This window comes from Vanellus vanellus (assembly GCF_965231255.1).
Source record: "Vanellus vanellus genome assembly, chromosome: 7".
Classification (NCBI taxonomy): domain Eukaryota; kingdom Metazoa; phylum Chordata; class Aves; order Charadriiformes; family Charadriidae; genus Vanellus; species Vanellus vanellus.
The window spans coordinates 33141655-33160153 of record NC_138912.1 but is presented as its reverse complement, the minus strand read 5'-3'; the positions used below and the strand labels follow the sequence as shown (position 1 = coordinate 33160153).

Below are 18499 nucleotides of genomic sequence, written 5' to 3'. Positions count from 1 at the left end.
ACTCATATAACCATGTGCTGAGGCAGACTGAGGATACCGGTTGGGTTAAAACAGCTAATGTACTTAAAAGCCACCTCTCCAATAGTAAAAATTATCCACGGTTAGTTGTAAGCCAGCCTGGTCTCCTATATGTCCCCATAAGCACCAGTGGCAGCACAGCAGAAAGGGCTGGGCAAGAAGAACAGGAGAGTGGGACCAGTCAGTACTTTGGGAAGGGAAAGGGAAAAAAATGTTAGCTTACATCTGCTTTGAAAGTGTTTATGGAACTATAGCATCTGACCATTTATGATTTGGCAATCTACTCTAAACTTTCATACAACTGAATAAAACTTTTTCAAGACAATTCATAGCACTCTTAAGGAACTTACCCGAGTGAAAAAGTATGTTGAGAGCAAAAGGGGATGGATAGAAAAGTTACTGTCTCTCAGTCTGATCTTTAATTCACTGGACCATGGAAGATCTGAAACTTCCAGAACAGGAGGTTTTGGTATGCCCTGAACTCTTCAGCACCCATGCAAAGCAGGGCAGACCATGCCAGCGATGATTGTTTCATTACTGAACAGGAATCAGTCATTACAGAAGTGCTTGAAATTGTTTCAGTTCCTTCTCCAAAGTGATAATGTTATGGGATCTCTTTGTCAACCCTAACAAATCAAATGGCTTGCTTAAAGATGCTACTGGAAGATTTATACCTGCGTGTATGTTTTCTAAATGTGTATTTCAAAATACTTTAACCCTCATCACCCCTCAGCACTAGAACAAGACCGGACTGCAGCATCTGGTGTTCCTTAAAGCCAGGAAATTCCTGTTTTGCTCTTTATGAAACTGTTGAGAATTGATAATTGTTTTTTTAATTCTAGCCTTTGCAAAGAGCTATTTTAGCAATTTCATATTAAATAAATGTTAATTAGCAAATTTTAAAAATTCTGTATATGCTAAATCATGACATTAGTCTTCTGCAATTAAAAAATTTTCAGAAAATATTTATCAAGTTTGAGTTAATGAATTACCATTATGATACTCAACATATAGTACTTTGCAATCATTGATTTAGAAGTCATAATCTGTATAACACAGAACAGAAACAATTTAGCACCTTGCAGGTCATCTATTCTTAGTGCTTCAGCTTCAAGCTTCACAGTAATTTTTTTCCCCACAAGATCACAAAAAGATTCTGGGTCTTGCACAGAACTTAATCTTCAGAATCTTGCTGAAGAATGCATACCTTGTCTGCAAATTTCAGTACCTATTTGTTGCAATCAGAAAGAAAACGTGTACTCTGTCCTTACTGATTTAGTGTCAATGATCTCAACTTAAAAACTGAGAACAGCAGTGAGAATAACACTACATTAAGCCCTAAATATTTCATGACAGACAGAAAAACATGACAGAAACAGCACATCTGGAGGTGTCTTCCTAATGATTGGTTTTCCTTTCATATTTTGGGACAAAAGCTGTGAATGACCAGAGGCCCCAACACACATCCGCAGAACGTGAAGCTACTGAAACTGCAGGCAGTGGAAAATGACATGAAAAATCTGGTATCGCTTGATTATGATTGTGTACAGTGTATGGCTGGGGTACAAGACTGTCCATCGTAACTGCTGCTCCCTCACTGAATGACTGCTTATCAGGTACTCGGTTTCCAGCCAAGGAGACAGGGAAAGATAGCATGTTCTGACTTCAAGAAGTCCCTGGAGAGTCGGCCAGTTATTTGTTGCAGGCTCTCCTCTCAATCACAAAATGTCATTAAGTGAAGCTAGAGTATGTTAAACACTTAGAATATTTTCCCTATGTAAACAGCTGCTGTAGCTGCAAATGGAAAGTTACAGAATTGCAAACAATTGATATCAAGTGTAAACAGAATATATAAACTACAGTTTATTTCACAAGAAATAGGAACCTCTAGGTTAAGGGGTTCTTTGCACACATACTATAATTTACTATCGTCGGTGTATATATACACACACAACATCCCACGGCAAAGCTAGCCAGAGAGTAAGTCTTAACTCTAGAGCCACCCTGTAGTCCACAGGAATTTAAAACATTTTTTTTAATAGTATAGCATATAGCTAAAATGCCTAGTTTGCAGCCCATCACAATCTAAAGTTTCTTTTGGCATAAAGACTTTCCAGGATAACCATTCCCACTGCAGATGCACTCAGTATGCCCAGCCGTATTACGCGTTCCCTCGCCTCAGTTTTTAGTTTTATTATCAGCTTATAACTTTTAGCTGTTTTATCTCCCCTGGTATTCAAATTCATTCCATATACTGATAATGTTAGACTTGTGGTGAAGCTCTATCTTCTCTTAGAGATCACTAATAAAGAGGTTAAGTTAATCTACATATAAAGCTGCATCTACGTACCAATCCAGAATCCCAGCCAGCCACCTTTCTTTCCCCTCTTTTCATGGCCTCTCATCCATGCTTTCCATCTTCAGAACTAGGCTCACTTAGATTGGAAAGAAAACAAGTGCAGCTATTTCTTTATTTCTCCTTTTCGCCCCCAAAAGAAAAACAAACTCTCCTGCCTCTGTTTCCTGAGGAGCTTTAGCTGCGTATCAATTCATAGCACCTCAGGCAGAGAGTATGCAGAACACCACAGGCAGAGCACAGGTTTGCACAGAGACTCTGTCGCTCTTGCATTACTATAAACATTACTTCCACATGTGAATATATACGTACAGACGACACCTGCATTTTTTCCAGTCTGAATTCCTTCCCCACTTTTCCCCTCTCAAGTGAGACACATTTTCCATGCAAGTGGGTAAAAAAAAAAAATCAAATCAATTTGTACTTCAATACCATGTGGGAAAGTACCTCAGAGACTGATCTCACTTTACACCATAAAAATATGATTACTCCTCCACCTTTCTAAAGAGATTATTTTTCTTCCCATGAGACCTTCTTCATTTACAAAGGTTGTTAGCCCAGATCTCCACCTATACATTCTAAATATAACATACAGAGAAATTATTTAAACACCACTTTCTTGGTTTTAATATGTATCAGCCTGAACAGAACTACATGCAATGTTTAAAATCACTTCAAATTTCTTTTTCCCTGCAGAAGAAGAATTAAGCATTACTTTCATTCAGTCACAGCTACGATTCTTTAAGAGAACTAGAAGGCTTATTTGAAAAAGAGATGTTCCAGATTGTATCCTTGGTTCACATTAATAGGCTGTACTTCCAAAAGAACCATAATTTAAAACATATATTACTGGCCATTCCTGAGAAACAGCTCTACTTAGGTTTCTTAAAAAAAAAAAAAAAACAAAAAAAAAAAACAAAACAAAACACCACACCACCACCACCACCACCCCCCCAAAAAAAAAAAAAAAAAAAACACACAACAAAAAAGCATGCAGACTGTCTCTGACAGGGACACATGAGTATATATTGTTCTAGCTGGGCTTGACCAACACATATCTTTGTGCTCTATAAAAACAAACAAAAAACCCCACAGAACATCCACTAATCTACAGTGTTACCAGAAAGACTAACTGGCTTTGGCTGCTGTAAAATAAAGAAGTGTTTCAGATTAGATGCAGCATTATACAGAAGAATGCACACATGCTAAAGACAGTAAATACAATAGCATTGGTAGTAAAGTACTTGCAGAAGCGCCAGCTACTTAAAATGGGTTTGTATGTCAAGTACCTATATAAAGCTGAGATAACTTCAACAAGAAATTCTCATAAAATCAGTAGACTGAAATGAAAATATTTCAGGTGTCCAGTATTGATACTCTGAAGCCAGAATTGTTTATTCTGTGGTTTTGCTACTTTAACATCTAAACCCACCCCACAAAGACAACAAAACTAAATACCTTTTTTTGATTTTGCTCCAATCTTCAACTTTGATGGCCAAGCAATCTGTGTATTTGTTTCTTCCATAATCTGTTAAAAAGAAAGCATTTATGAAAAATTAGTATTTTATTCTTCTCCTACAAAGTCAAAAGTTCATTTTTGGAAAAGACTATGTTTACCGTTTTTAAATCTGTTGACTACTATTACTCATAAATAGCCCAAGTCATTAACTACTTTTCTGTTTTTCTTGAGAATTTTTGTCTGCTGACAGGTGGAGCTGAGTTCTGGTCATTCAGAAGAAATCCAAAGAGCAAACCAAGATGCTCAACAGTTTCCATGAAGTTCAAATGACCCCTACTAGCTACAGCATGCTCTAGGTCCATCTCAGAGGGAATATCAAAGCTTTACAATTCAATAAAAATACCTACTTAGTTATCTTTGAATGGCTTTTAAGTAAAGACTATCACATTTAAGTTAAGTCCTTTGGACTCTCCATTAGTCAAGATACATTGGTTTGCCTTCACAGGTTGGGGTTTTTTCGGCCTCACCTTTACCTGAAAGCAACTTTTCGTTGTAAGCCTATCCAGGCTTTTTTTACTTCTTGGTTTAGCAGTTCACAGTGGAGATTTGACAGCATTTGCTACAACACAGTGCACAATCTATCTGTAAATCTCCAACTAGCCAACAGGGAAAAACCCTACACAAACACTCTTAAAACTTTGAAATCCATTCAGTCATTTGGCTCAATGTAGACTCTCATTCTGCTGCCACCTTTGTTTTACTGAAAAAGTCCATTAGCCATCGGCATTATATTGAAATTTAATACTGAAACAGAGTTACAGTGCACCACTAACATTTAGTAGTAATACAGGAGAAGGAACTGAATGACACCAAAGACTTTATATATATGAATTGAAATTCAGTTCTAAGAAATGCTGGACATGTCTACTGAGAGTAAAGAACTTCTCTTTATATTGAGATCTCATCAATAACTATGATGAGATCATACCTCTCACACTTGAGAGATAAGAGTATCTGATCATCATGAGTAAGAAGAAAGTACCTCATTATCATGAGAAGATATTGAGAAGATATTCTTCTCATTGAAGAAATGAGAAAGATCTGCCCATGTTAGTCCATGACAAGATGGTTGTAGAATGCCAAGAAAACACATCTATTAAATATCATGCTGGGCTGCATCAGGCAAAGGATTTTTTTTTTTTTTTTTTTTTTTTAAACAGAGATGTTGATTGTAGAAGGCCCTGATGAATTTTCGCCTGGAAGAAATTGTCCAGTTCTGCTTACACATAGACAAGATTTTGTACAGCAACAAGCAAAAGGATCCTCACTCCTTTGAAAATTTCAGCGTCCTACAATCACAAAACACGTTTGGAAGAAAGGGACTTCTGGAAGGCATTTAAGTTCAACTTCACCCTCACAGTGGGGCCAACTGCAAAGTTAGGTCAAGTTGCTGGCAGGGCCTTGCCCATCAAGCTCTCATTACCTCCAAGGAAGGAGGTTCCACGGCCTCTCTGCACACTTATTCCAGTGTGTGGCCACTTTCACTGAGAAAGTATTTTCTCATATATGTTGATTCTTCCTTTGCTCAACCTTTGGCTGTTGTTACCTGTGCACTTTTAGGAGGAGCCTGACTCAGCATTCTTCCTAACCACCCACAGGGTAGCTGAAGACTACCATTAGATCCCCCTTTTACCTCACCTCCTCCACGCTGAACAAACCCTGCTCTCAGCTTCTCCTTGTACATCAACTGCTCCAGGCCCTTGATCAACCTGGTGATGGTCCACTGGAGTCCCTCCCACTTCTCAGGATCTTCCTCGGGCTGAGAGGGACATAACTGGACAAAGTACTCCATATGCAGCCTCCCGGTAACTGAGCAGAGAGGAATAACCACTGCCCTTGATCTGCTGGGTCATACTATTTTAGTTAAGGCGTCTACGTAAAAGTACTTTTGCTGAAAGGGGGGTAATAAGTATGAAGTAGATTATTTAATACATATAATGGAAACAAGTAAACAAGTGCTCACTGTAAACTTACATTGTAAACCAAAAAAAAAAAAAAAAAAAAATCGAGATCAGGAGAACTGAAAGAATACTGGATTGCTGTAAGTAGGAAAGGAAAAAGAGAGCCTTTCAAATGGCAAATCTCAGGGTTTGATCCTTCCTGTATAAAAAGTATTTGCTCAATTTCCACAGAAGGACAAAAAAAAAATTGCTCTTTTGGTTGCTGATACAAATGAGAATTGTAACACACAAAAAGCAGACACCATCCAAAAAAGTCAACTTATCAAAATTGGTGGAGGCAGCTACGGAGGAGGGGGCATATTTTAGTACTTTAAGTCATCTGCAACAAGTGTAAGAAACAATAAAAAAAACTGAATTAAAAAATAATTAACAAAGCCACTTCCAAGAAAAGAATGAATACATTAAGAAAACTGCTACAATACCAATAAGTTTTCCGTAATAGTATAATTCAGGACTAAGGCAGACTTCTCTAACAAATCTTAATTCTTATCTTCTACATCCAAATCCCTAGGACACCACAACAACTTCCAGATTAGTACACCATGTGGAAAAACTGAAAGTGTCAGCCAGACTTCATTATACTATATTTTTGGTTTCAGTAACTATTGGATAATAAGTTACAGCTGAAATAAGACAATTCCAGGAGGGTGAAATTCTATCAGCAACATACACATACTTTTCACAATTTTCCAACCCAGATGTGAAAAACGCTCTTTCAAAGAATTCGCTTGTGTGTGATAGAAGGCTTTGGGCCACGATTATTCATAATTGTGCAACAGACAATGAAATACATGGAAAATAGGAAGGCATTAGCTAAGAGGAAAAGGGAGATAATAAAACAAAGAATGGTGCAGGACTGAGTTACAGAAGACCCAACATAAAAGGAACCACAAGAGAGGAGACAGAAAAGGAGAGAATGAGTGTTGTTCAAGACAAGTGTTACGTCCCATCAGTCCTTTACTCTCGCAATAAAGTTTGGAGACTTTTGTCTCAAAGAAATTAAATCCTCTCCATTTCTCATGCTAAACCAAAACAAAATGAAAGCCCCACAAATTCAGAGATGCACACATTCTGGGGCCATATGAGAAAGATGCATACGAGATCTTCAAAGGAAAAGAAGCCTGACTGCCAGCCACTGAGACTTGGCCCCATAGTATCCTTAAGTTCTTTGGAGAATGCAATGCTAAAAATTACTACATTAGACCAAAAAGATGACTCAGTTTGGTCACTACAAAGACAAAGTTTATCTCTTGTCTTAGGCAGTTAGGCAAAAAGAGAGTCTGGATGCACTTAAATTAAGTGCATGTACTGAAGTATGAGAATCCTCAGAGTATGTGCTGGCTTCCAACTCCAAGCAGTAAACTTTATCATAAATTCCAAGCTGATTGCAATAATCATCTTTTCCACCATTTTGAAAACCACATATTATATAGGAAAAAATAAATAGTTCTTGCTGCAGCACTTATTTTTTCACCAGTGAAAATAATTTATTTTGCCTGTAAAAGAATTTGAGAATTTTAACTGCCTAAAAAGGTTCGCAATGGAAAGTAACTTCTGGTTTTATTTTGGAGAAATCAGGGCTTTCACAGTTTAAAAAGTAAGCAAGGGTTCCTATTTATTGTATTTATTATATTATTTGTGTATTGTAGTTATTGTAACATCAAGACTGTCACAAAGCTCTAGAAAACAAGAAACTGAGTTTCTCCTCCAGCTGTTAAACTTGAAGGTAAACATGACGTTGGAAATTGTGTGACAGTAAAATTCTGCACTGCATAGATCCCTGCTGCATCAACTTTTAATTCTGTTTTACCATTCTAACCCAGGCAGTTTTAAGTGCCAGGATTTTTATTTTTTTTTTCTTGAAACAAATTTGGAATCATTCCATAAAACCCTCAACTGCATGTCGCAATGGAATAGTTTTATTAATGAAAACTCAGTGTTATGCCATGTGCCCTGAAAACAGCAGTACTGCTCTCAAATGAACAAAACAGAAAATGCAACTCACTTTACAAGTGATGTAGATATAGACAAGTATTTTAACTGTATAAGCACCTTAGTTACAAAACATTTAGAGGAAATTCAGCCTAGGGATGAGTGAATCAGAGTACATGATCATCTAGACTGCAGAATAGCACCCCTGCTTGGGCTTCCCTTCTTTTCACATAAAAAAGTGATAGGGTTTATACTAAACAGTACTCTCCTCACCTTGAAGTTCGATCAACTGACCAAAAGAAGGAGCAGGCACATTTGGCAGCAAGATTTAATCACATAGTAAATAATCTCATGCTGCTGCTTCTCAAAATGCGGGAAACTAAAATAATTTATCTACATCTCCTTTCCCCGAGAGAAATTGTGGTGTTTACGTAGCCAAAATATGTAAGCTATTCTCAGTAGAGAACATACAGAAGATGACACAAGATACTGGAAGATACCAACAAAACAAATAAGACTGTGCCCTGACCCTGAAAAAATTGGCTCTAGTTGCAGATCATTGGGCCTTCACGAAAAAAAACCCTCTAGCTGTAAGGCAGCTGGAGGAAAAGCTTTTGGCTTCCTTGTACTCCAGCTTGAAAAATTTATAGTTTAAGCACTTTGGGGAGTTTTTACCTTAAGACAGCAAGAAGTTATTTTTCCTTACGTTGTAATTTTTGTTTAGCTGATTTTGGATGAAAAACGGAATGTCCTGAATGCAAAAAAACAACCAACCAAAACTCCCCAAAAGCCCATGAGCATTTCAGAGTTCAAAGGAAGTGTTTTACAGGCAGGAGATGAAAAAGAACAACCTATCCAACAGACCTTTCTTCATTTAAAACAAGTACATTAAATAACAGTAGTATTCTTTATAGCTTGTGTTGGTTTATAGTTAGTGTTGTTATGAAGTTATCTATTTCTGATCTTCCCGCTTTTGGGATTCGTGCATCTTGGCCATTTCTGCCTCAGTTCTTATTCACGGTTAAAGAAAAACAGAGTAAGAGAGGAACCTGTATCTGTCAGTGGGTTTCTGTAATTGGTTTTCTCAACTGACAAAAGTAACTCTCAAAACTGCAGGCTTAACTGCCAAAAAAGCCAGTGTGTTATTTCATTGGTGGAAAACCCCTCTCTTTCAGTATGAGGAATCACAGTATCACAGTATGCTAGGGATTGGAAGGGACCTCAAAAGATCATCTAGTCCAATCCCCCTGTCGGAGCAGGAACACCTAGATGAGGTTGCATAGGAAGGCGTCCAGGCGAGTTTTGAATGTCTCCAGAGAAGGAGACTCCACCACCTCCCTGGGCAGCCTGTTCCAGTGCTCTGTCACCCTCACTGAGAAGAAGTTTCTTCTCAAATTTAAGTGGAACCTCTTGTGTTCCAGCTTGAATCCATTACCCCTTGTCCTATCATTGGTTGCTACTGAGAAGAGCCTGGCTCCATCCTCATGACATTCCCCCTTTATATATTTATAAACGCTAATAAGAATGAGCTTCCTCAGTTTAGCCTTGCTTAATACAACAGAAGATACACCGTTTTAACATGTAGATTACTTAAAATACAAATAAGCATAGATGTTAAAAACCTTGCAGTCTCTCTCTTTTTTTTTTTTTTTTTTTAAGAACAGATACATGTTTATCCTAATCTATATTTAAGAAATTTTTTTTTTTGGAAACACAATACCAGGTTCTGTAGATACCTTGAATTTTTCCTGCTATTAAAAACCTTCGAAAGCAACGAAATTGCATGCCCACCAGCATATTTATCTGTCCATGTCACATTTTGAACAAATGAGTTTGTGTTCAAAGAGTTTTCCTAGGTTTCGCTCCACAAGTTAGAACCAAACAAACACCTAGGTTTAGATCAACATCATCAATGGCACTAGATATTTAAACATGTGAAGTACTGCAACAGTACCTTATTTTCAACTATCAAACAATGCAAATCCTCAGGGAGCACCTAACTTCTTTGCTACTTGGAGTATTTCGGAGCCTACGCTCCATTTCTTGTAAGCAGACTGTCTGAGCACCTGGTAACAAACACTCAAAGCTGAACATCCCACATGAAGTATTTCAGGCTAAAAACCCCACAACCCTCCAATAAAATCCAGAGTACATTGCAAGCAAGGACCCAAAATTTCAGTAAGTGGAGATAATGCAAGCAACTAACCTCCATTTTAATTTGGCACCAAGAAATAAGTTTCAAAGTTCTTTCCCTACCAAGGGGATTAGCATTCTCAAGGCTGGAAGCAAAGTTAGTTCTTACAAGAGTAACTGTAAAAATGACTGAAGCAGACCGGTTGGGTAAATTATACAAAAGAAAATTAAGCCAAATAACTATAGGTGACCATATCCATGAAAATAAAAATCATGACTGTCTCTGAGGGAGAACAAGATAGAGGTGGATGAGAAGCAGGGGAGGGAACCAAGCAGTGATTCTCCTGACTCAATTAACCCTTCAAAAAGTGACCCAGTTCCCTCTGGTGTATTGGGGGCAGGTCTTTCTCCTTCAGCAGGTCAAGTGACAAAGCAAAAAAGGACACTAGAGGGAAAAATAATTATATCCTCCCAGCTCTTGGTTTTTAATCTGAAACTGTCTCTGTGTGGAGACAAAACAAATTACCACAAAGTGTACAATCAAGACAGGGCCAAAATTATATTCTGAATTATCTTTAGAGTCACTCTTCATGTCATTCTCAACCCTGCATTTACACATCTCCCAGAGAGAGTATTTCTTAGTATAAAATCACCTTCCAGCAAGACAAAAAGGTATGAGCAAATAAGATGTGCTTTTGCCAAGCAGTATGATGTTTAAAATTGAAAAAAGTTTGATGCAATGCAAATGTAACAAGTTAAGGGAAAAAGCAAATGGGAAAAAGGAGGAAACTACTGTGAATTTGACAACAACGCCACATTGAAGTATGAGACAAAATATAAGTGGCTGAGCTACATCAGTAGTCCTCCCCACCCAAAAACCCGACAAATTACAAGGATCGAGTTCTCCATCAAGGAGATATTGGGGAGGAACTTGAAGTACAGGATAGACTGTTCATTTATATTCCATGAGCACACCTCGGAGCAGCAAGTATAAGGTGACCTCTAGAGAATTAACGTTGGCAACACAACCATCTGGAACTTCAGAGCCAATTGCATCTGCAAGTTCAAGATGGCCCCTAATCTCCATTCTAACAAAGCATCAATAAATATCCCTTTCTCCACTGACATAAGATAAGAAATAAAACATGCGTGGGGTGAGAAGCAACCCCCAACATGTATTACTAAGAAACAAGTGCTTCCTAGTGTAAATACGTATAGTTAAAAATTGCTGCAGAGGAGAAAATCCCACATGTGAGCGTAGGATGAGGACAGGGAAGGACAGAGAGGATTAGAAAAAGTATTATTTACATAAAGGTCACGATGATAGAAATTTGGTAAGTAGATATTTGGAAATCTTTTTTTGAAGTTGAATCTCCATCAGGTTAAAGAAAACACAGCAATTCTTTATGGATTACCAGAGATCGATAAATTTCTGGAGAATAACTCATACTCAAGAAATACTTCATGCACAGCTGCTGAAGGAAAGGTGACTGGTTGTTTTGATACATCACTGTGTCCATCCCTGTTTTTAAACAGGACTGTTTTCCGAGAAGCATTTTTCCCCCAATCCTCAAGAAAATTTGTTCCATCAATTTTACAGAAGACAAAGATGAAAGTTACTATGCAAGACAGCAGAGGAATAAAATGAAATCCAGAAATATCAATAGTAAAAGAAAAAGTAGTACCATGGTAATAGCCTTTCAAAACTTGACAAATATGTTTCTCCATAAACACAGAGAAGATAGTTTTACTGTAATAAAAACTAACACTCTTCTTGTGGATCCAAAACAGTCAAGCAGTTGCTGTTGCGAGTGCAGAAAGCAAGCCAAGCATTATGTTGATATTCTAAGCTCAGCAGGTAGAAAGATTGATTCTTGCCATCAACACCCTCCCCGGCTTCTCCCAGCACAACTGATTCCTGAACCCTACCACATATATTTTTGCTCTTCTACAGGTACATTTTAATTGCTTAATTATTCACAGGGAGCACACTGTTTAAAGGATAAAATAGAAAATACTTAAGCAGTGAGGTTAAAAACAAAATAGTGGTTGAATAACCTTAAGATTAACCGTGAAAGCTTTTAAGTATGGTTTTGAATGATAAAGTGAGATTTAAAAACAAAGGCTGTAACAAGTCAGATTTTTTTAAAGCATCAAAACCACTCCAAAGCCAGGTTTCTTACAAAAAGGAAACGAAAACATGATTGAACATTACTAACTATCATCCATCATCTGATACAGATTTTTAAGTAATATTTGAAAAAACAAATGCCTAAGATATTCTTCAGGATACAAAATTAATTCAACAGTTAACTCAAAATACTATGAGAGATATCAGAGTAGTCTGATCACATTTGTCTTACCACAAAATAAATATCGTCCTAATTTTGTGCCTCTTAATTTTCCTGTACAACTAGAAAAATCTAGGTGAAAGCAGTGAAAGTGGTTAATATAAAACTGACACGTAGTACTGTCTCTATCTCAGCACCATCTGTAAATGGCTTGTTAGTAGACACAAATACTTATTTGAAGACAGACACAGGTCCTTACCCACCACCGTTTCAAGGGCACAGAAGCTGCATTTGATACCAACACTTTCTGCTAAATTGTCCAGTTTTCATAAAACAAGTGCTCCAACAAAACAAAAGAGCCACAAAAAGTTAACAGGCATCTCAACAAGTATTTCTAAATCAAATTGAACATGAAAAGTGTAAGTTTGCACTCTAATACAGCTTCTAGAATCATAATGCAAGCTGGGGCTCTACACAGAATATTTAAAAGTTTGACGTTCTAGTTGATCGGTAATTTTATTTTAGTTTTGACAACATTTTTCTTTCTAAGAAGAAAAACAAAGTAAGTTCAACATAAACACGGTCACAGTTCTGATGCAAAAATCTGCTTGTAATTAACAAGGCAGGAGTACCAGAGCAAAGGGATTAATTACCCAATTTACTAACTCTCACAAAAAAAGCCAAAATTCAGTATTGCAGATTTCATTTGTTAAAGAATTTCTAACATCCAAATGAGCATTTCATTTAAGAAAACTAAACCAATACATGGGTAATTTAATTCAGTATTAACCAAATGGTGACGTGCAACAATTTTAAAGGCAGATCTCAGGATGCCTCCTAACAAACATATAAGTTTTACCAGTTTCTGAATATTTTGTTTCACAAACAGAAAACATTCATCTTCCATCTTCTGTTTTCAGAAAAGTTGTATTAAAGTTAGTGTGTATGCATTTAGAGCAGTATAAACAATTTACTCTTACAGTTTATTTGAAACATGGACTATCATTTGCATGAAATTTTAAATAATAACAAAAAAAATTTCTATATAAGCAGGAGAAGACATGAGCTGGAAAGTCACAGTAGACAAGTAAAATTCTATGTGGTCTGATACTTATTTCTTCTTCTAATGGCAGAGGGGTGAAGCAGCAGTATCTGAGAGGATGACTAATCCCTGAACATGAGTTTTGGCAGCAAGAACAGAGCAATGGGTGTAGCTGGAACCAGAAGGAGTATTATATTTAATGGTTTGTTGTTTTTTGGGGTTGGGGTGGAGGAGAAAGCAGGGCAAGAACGAGGATGGGAAGGGAAGAACAAGACACAAAAAGGAATCATGTAAAGTTACTAAGGAACTGACAGTGTGAATTCAGCCTGTGAAACTGGTGAGGCCAGAGTAAGCGCTTGAGATGCCAGAGCCAGCACACATCAATGGTACACCATCAAGGATGACTGGGTTTGGTAAGGAAATACAGGGCATGCAAGAAGTTAAAAAAGAAGAGATGACAAAACTTAGCCTGAAGCTCAGTGCAACTATGTAGGTCTTTTGCAAGCCTTGCCTACATTCGGGCTACAGCAACAGATTCCTACCCCAGGCTCTTCTGTGGGCTTCCCTCTTCCCCCCCCCTCCCCCCCAAGGTGGTCTACGTATGAAATTCAAAGCTAGAATTCCCTGTTTATATTACAGATGCTACTCCAAAAAGATGGCAGTAGAGTGTGCCTGACCCCACAGTACTAATGGTAAGGGCAAGGGGCTGTTTCCAAGGAGGAGCAGTAGCAGATGGCCTCCAGGCACCCACGCGTTCCAGGCGAAACCACCGCTCAGTTTGCTGTTTGTGCTCCTGCACGGCAGAAAAAACATCTCCTGTGCAGAGTGGCAGCATAGGGAGAATTAAAACTATGAAACATGGAAAACACTTTTGTTCTTCATTTAGACTACCGATACTAGGAGTTCACATGGCAGTGTGAACTACTTGAAAATACACAACATCAGGAGGACAAGGATTGAGCCCCAGATGCATACATTTCTGTACAGGAAGGGGTAGTATGAAAAAAGTGCCCTCCCAAGTGCAAGGACATGAGTGCATGTCTCTTGTAGGGTCGGGATACCCGATTTTCCTATTCTATATTTCAACTGTCAGAAACTCCAAACACATTTTTAGAAACTTATCCATATGTGACTACCTGGCTAGCGCATCTCCCCTAACTTCACCTGTCTTTGAAGGGTAATGTTTAAATTAATTTAGAGACTATCATATGGGATTATCTGTATGGATAAGGTTCAATACTACTATGTATGTTTTTTTCATGCTTCCACTGCAAGTCATTTGTTTCAATATTGCAGGAATTTGATCTTCACATACTAAATTTATCCATCATTGTTAAATTGATTTTTATTTTAAGTTAACTTTACTAAATGCCAGAGGAACTTTATTCAAATTAAAGTGTCTGAGTTTTCCAACTAATCTAGATTCAGGTATAAAAAGGTAACAGAAGGAACACACGCCCGTTTCCCATTCGCATACTTCTGCACAGCTTCATGTCAAACTAATCAAAATATTAAACATGCTTTCCTCCAATTTCTCATAAGCAATAATTTTGTGGGCTGCATGCACAGTCTTTGAGACTTCCACAAAGAAGCAAGCTGTTTGTTGTCAAGGTCTATATCCTAGCCCACATTAACTCTATACAAACCTACCACCTGCATTAGGTATTCACAGCTAGCACTAATGACTTTATCAAGAATTAAGGCAAGTGTGCACAGGATGAAGAGGTACTGAAGGTAAAATTAGAGGACAAGATTAACATCATAGGCAATGTATTCATTTATTCATAGTTTTGATCAACAGGTATCAGCTGATAATACTTAAAAAAACTAATTAACAGATTGGGCAATAAAGGCAGCAATGTAAACAATATCAGCTTTACAACTCAGATTTTCAGGGTATAAATAAAAGCTCTGTATCCGTAAAGAGAGAATTGGGGAGAGCTGCTTACATGGATGTATGTGGCTTTGGAATTTGTACTGTTTCCTTTTCCATTAAGGCATTTTTAGCATAGAAGGGAAGAGAACACATGCATGCATGCGCACACACCACCACCACCCCCCCCCCCGGTTTTAACCTTCACTTTACCCAAAATAAACTGGGAAAGATTATTCTTAAAACAAGGGTCTTGTGAAGCAAGTATTGCAGTATTGTTGCTGCATCCAAAAACTGCACTGAGCATTCTGCAACAATAACATTGAAAGAGCAACAAATGTTATTCTGCAACAATAACATTTACTTAATTTACAAATATAGCAAACAACGTTAAGTGAGAAGAAAACTCTATTGATCAAATGCCCTTACCTAAAGAGAAACATTAAAGTCCTTCCTTTACTTGACTCAGAGGTAAATTGCAGATAATTCAGTCATTTATTTTAAGTAAGAGTACGTACAGTAAAAAAAAAAATATAACAGGATCATCTAAGCGTGCAATAAACTAAGCTACAAATATATCTGTGTGTACAGTATTAATGAATTCTACACAAGTAATAGAAAAAGGGGGAAAATCTATCTAAGAAAAAAATATTACTTAACAATGAAGCCCCCAGAGCACAGTTAGAAACACCAATGTGCAGCCAACTCTTCTCTCCAAGAACAGTAGTAGCAAGTCTCCTCCCTACAAACGAGGAAGCCAGGGTACATTATTAATTTGTATCTTGCTCATACTAACCTCCTTTTTCTTATTTTTTTTTTTTCCCCAGAGGGAAAGGAAAGAGTACAAGCATTTCTGAGGACCAAAATCCCTCCTCTATTTTAGAGACAATTTAACTTTCAGAGTGAAAAGGATTAAGCATCTCAAGACTGTGGTGACAAATTGCTCCTTCTCTGTTGCTTTACAATGCAAGAGATCTTGCACAAAATGTTGAATATAGGAATAAGGTGGCATAAAAATGGGACTTCATCATCAGCTAACATTCTGATTCACTTGCCACTCAGATCAAGCTCCAAGCAGTGATGTAGGGAGTCATTCCATGTAATACTACAGGATCAAAATCCCCACTGCTTCTGGCCAAGGTGTTGTGGTTTGGGCCAAACTGTCCGCTGGGCAACCAATAGAGGCTTCCCCCTACTTCTCTTCAAAGGGGGGGGGGGAGAGAGACAGACTTATGAGTTTAGAAGGAACTAAACTGCTTTAATGAAATATTAATAATAGAATAAAAAGAAAATAATGAAGTTTATACAAAACCATATCAAGGTCCCAGGATGACAATCACATCACTGGCTGGCACTGGGGAAGTCCCAGGCTGGACTCAGTGACAGATGGGAACTGGATTCCAGATCTGGATTCAGGATCAGGATGAAAGGCAGACGAACAGACAGAGTCCTCCTTGGACGCCAGCCACTGAAGAAAGAACACTGACCCTTTGCTCCCCCAGCTTTTACACTGAACGTAAGGCAGATGGGATGGAATACCCTGTTGGTCAGGTTTGGGTCACCTCCCTGCAGGTGGGACCCCTCAACGCTTTTCCACTTTCCACCCTCCAAGGGGGCAAGTTATTTGGCCTCGGGTGTTATAGCAATAAGTATGAGCAAGAGCCTCTCTGCATACCATGCCTGGGCATCAGCTATAAACATAGGTCTGATCACTCTTGAGAGTGAACAGCGTCTGCACAATATGCTGTTAATTTCAGTAGTTAGAAGAGGCCCAGCTAAAAAGTAAAGTTATTGGAGAAAATTGGTCCAGTTTTACATCAAACTGGGACACCAGGGACTTACTCACAAACAACTCAGCATGGACAGTTGCTGTTTTAAGACTTCAACCCGCAGTAGGCACTCCAACGATTGTGCCCATCAGACAGCATTTTCATATAAATAAACTCTCAAAATTATCCCCATTATATCAGAAGCAACACAGAAGAAACTGAAGATGAAATAAGAAAAATAAGAAGCCTTGTAATTACTCCGTTCCCTTAACGGAAAGATTGCTGTACTAGAGACGTGACGAATGCAGTTTTCCACAAGAATGAAGCCTTCCCACCACTTAGCTCTGCCTGAACTAAGCAAAAAGTTAAGTAAGCATTCTTGATTTACCTTTTTAGAGAAACCAATCCAACCTAAACAGTCTCCTTCTTTCCACCGGGTGTGGTTTTGCCAAAAGGAGACAAAACTCTCAATCTCAAGATTTCCTGCAAATGTTGACTGCCACTGACATTCTTTCAACTCTCAAATCCATATCACCCTCTCTGAGCAGTCGCTTCCTCTTCCTGGGAAGCTAAATGACAGGAAGCTCAATGTAAATTAGAAGCGCATGCCAGCATTCCCATCACAGCCTAGCACAGCCGGGCATTTCAAGAACATTCTGGAAACGTATGGCCTTAATATATCCTTGTCACATGCTGTGAGCCAAACTCTACATCAAGAGGTTATTTTAATGCTAATGCAGATACTGATTTCTACCTAGAAAAAGTGGAAGGTGTAGAACCAGCTTCTGCAATTCAAAACTGCTCCTGTGGCTGAAATAGAGACAAACCCCATGACGATGTATAAATAACCATGAACTCACTATGTCTCATTAGCAAGATAAATAGCACTGGAAGAAAGCGATAGCTGAGTGGTTGCCATCAGAAATGGGAGGATAGCCTTAGGGAAACTATAATTACAAATAGGCAGTTCAAAAGAAGTCATGGATGAAGACACATGGAAAGCCCTTCAGAAATTACTGCTGAACATGGATAATAATCAGCCTGAGACATCTTAGTCTTAGGTCAATGATTAATATTTTTTGATACCTGAAAATGTCGTAAGCCATTCACATTTCAAGCTCTGCCTACACGTTTCATGTTCAGAGATTAAAAAGGAAGACCAACCAGCTTTCAGCCTGACCTACTGCAGACAAAAAAAATATAACTTTATTTGTATCAGTATATACTATTGATACCTATAAAAGCATTCATGTACACATAAACCCTGTATCAATACATTCACACGTAAGAATTTTGCAAAAGTTACAAGGTTTGCCGCAGATCAACCTAACAAACATTTTTCAAAGATACAAGTGAAAACACAGGATGTTGCAAAACAAGCTCTTTCACTGTCTTAGATAAACAAAGAGGGCTTGAGGCAGATTCCTTACTGCCTCTGCTGCCAAAGCCTCCCAAACAAATAAAAGGTAATGTATATTCATTACTAACTGCTGCATACAGAAAAGGAATTTAAACAGAAAAGTGATTAAAGATACAATTACATATACCTATTTCTCATATCATCAAATAATTACAATTGGGTTTTTTGGATTTTTTTTTTAATCT

The 18499-nt window shown here is 37.9% G+C and overlaps 1 protein-coding gene across 1 annotated transcript in view; it reads right to left on the bottom strand.

Annotated features, from left to right (window-relative positions):
• Positions 1-18499, bottom strand: part of BICC1 (BicC family RNA binding protein 1) — a 114635-nt gene that overhangs the window by 53680 nt on the left and 42456 nt on the right. Inside the window, exon 3 of the mRNA XM_082486541.1 lies at positions 3833-3902. Within this exon, the coding sequence (XP_082342667.1) occupies positions 3833-3902 (70 nt within the window). The remainder of the gene's footprint in view (positions 1-3832; positions 3903-18499) is intronic.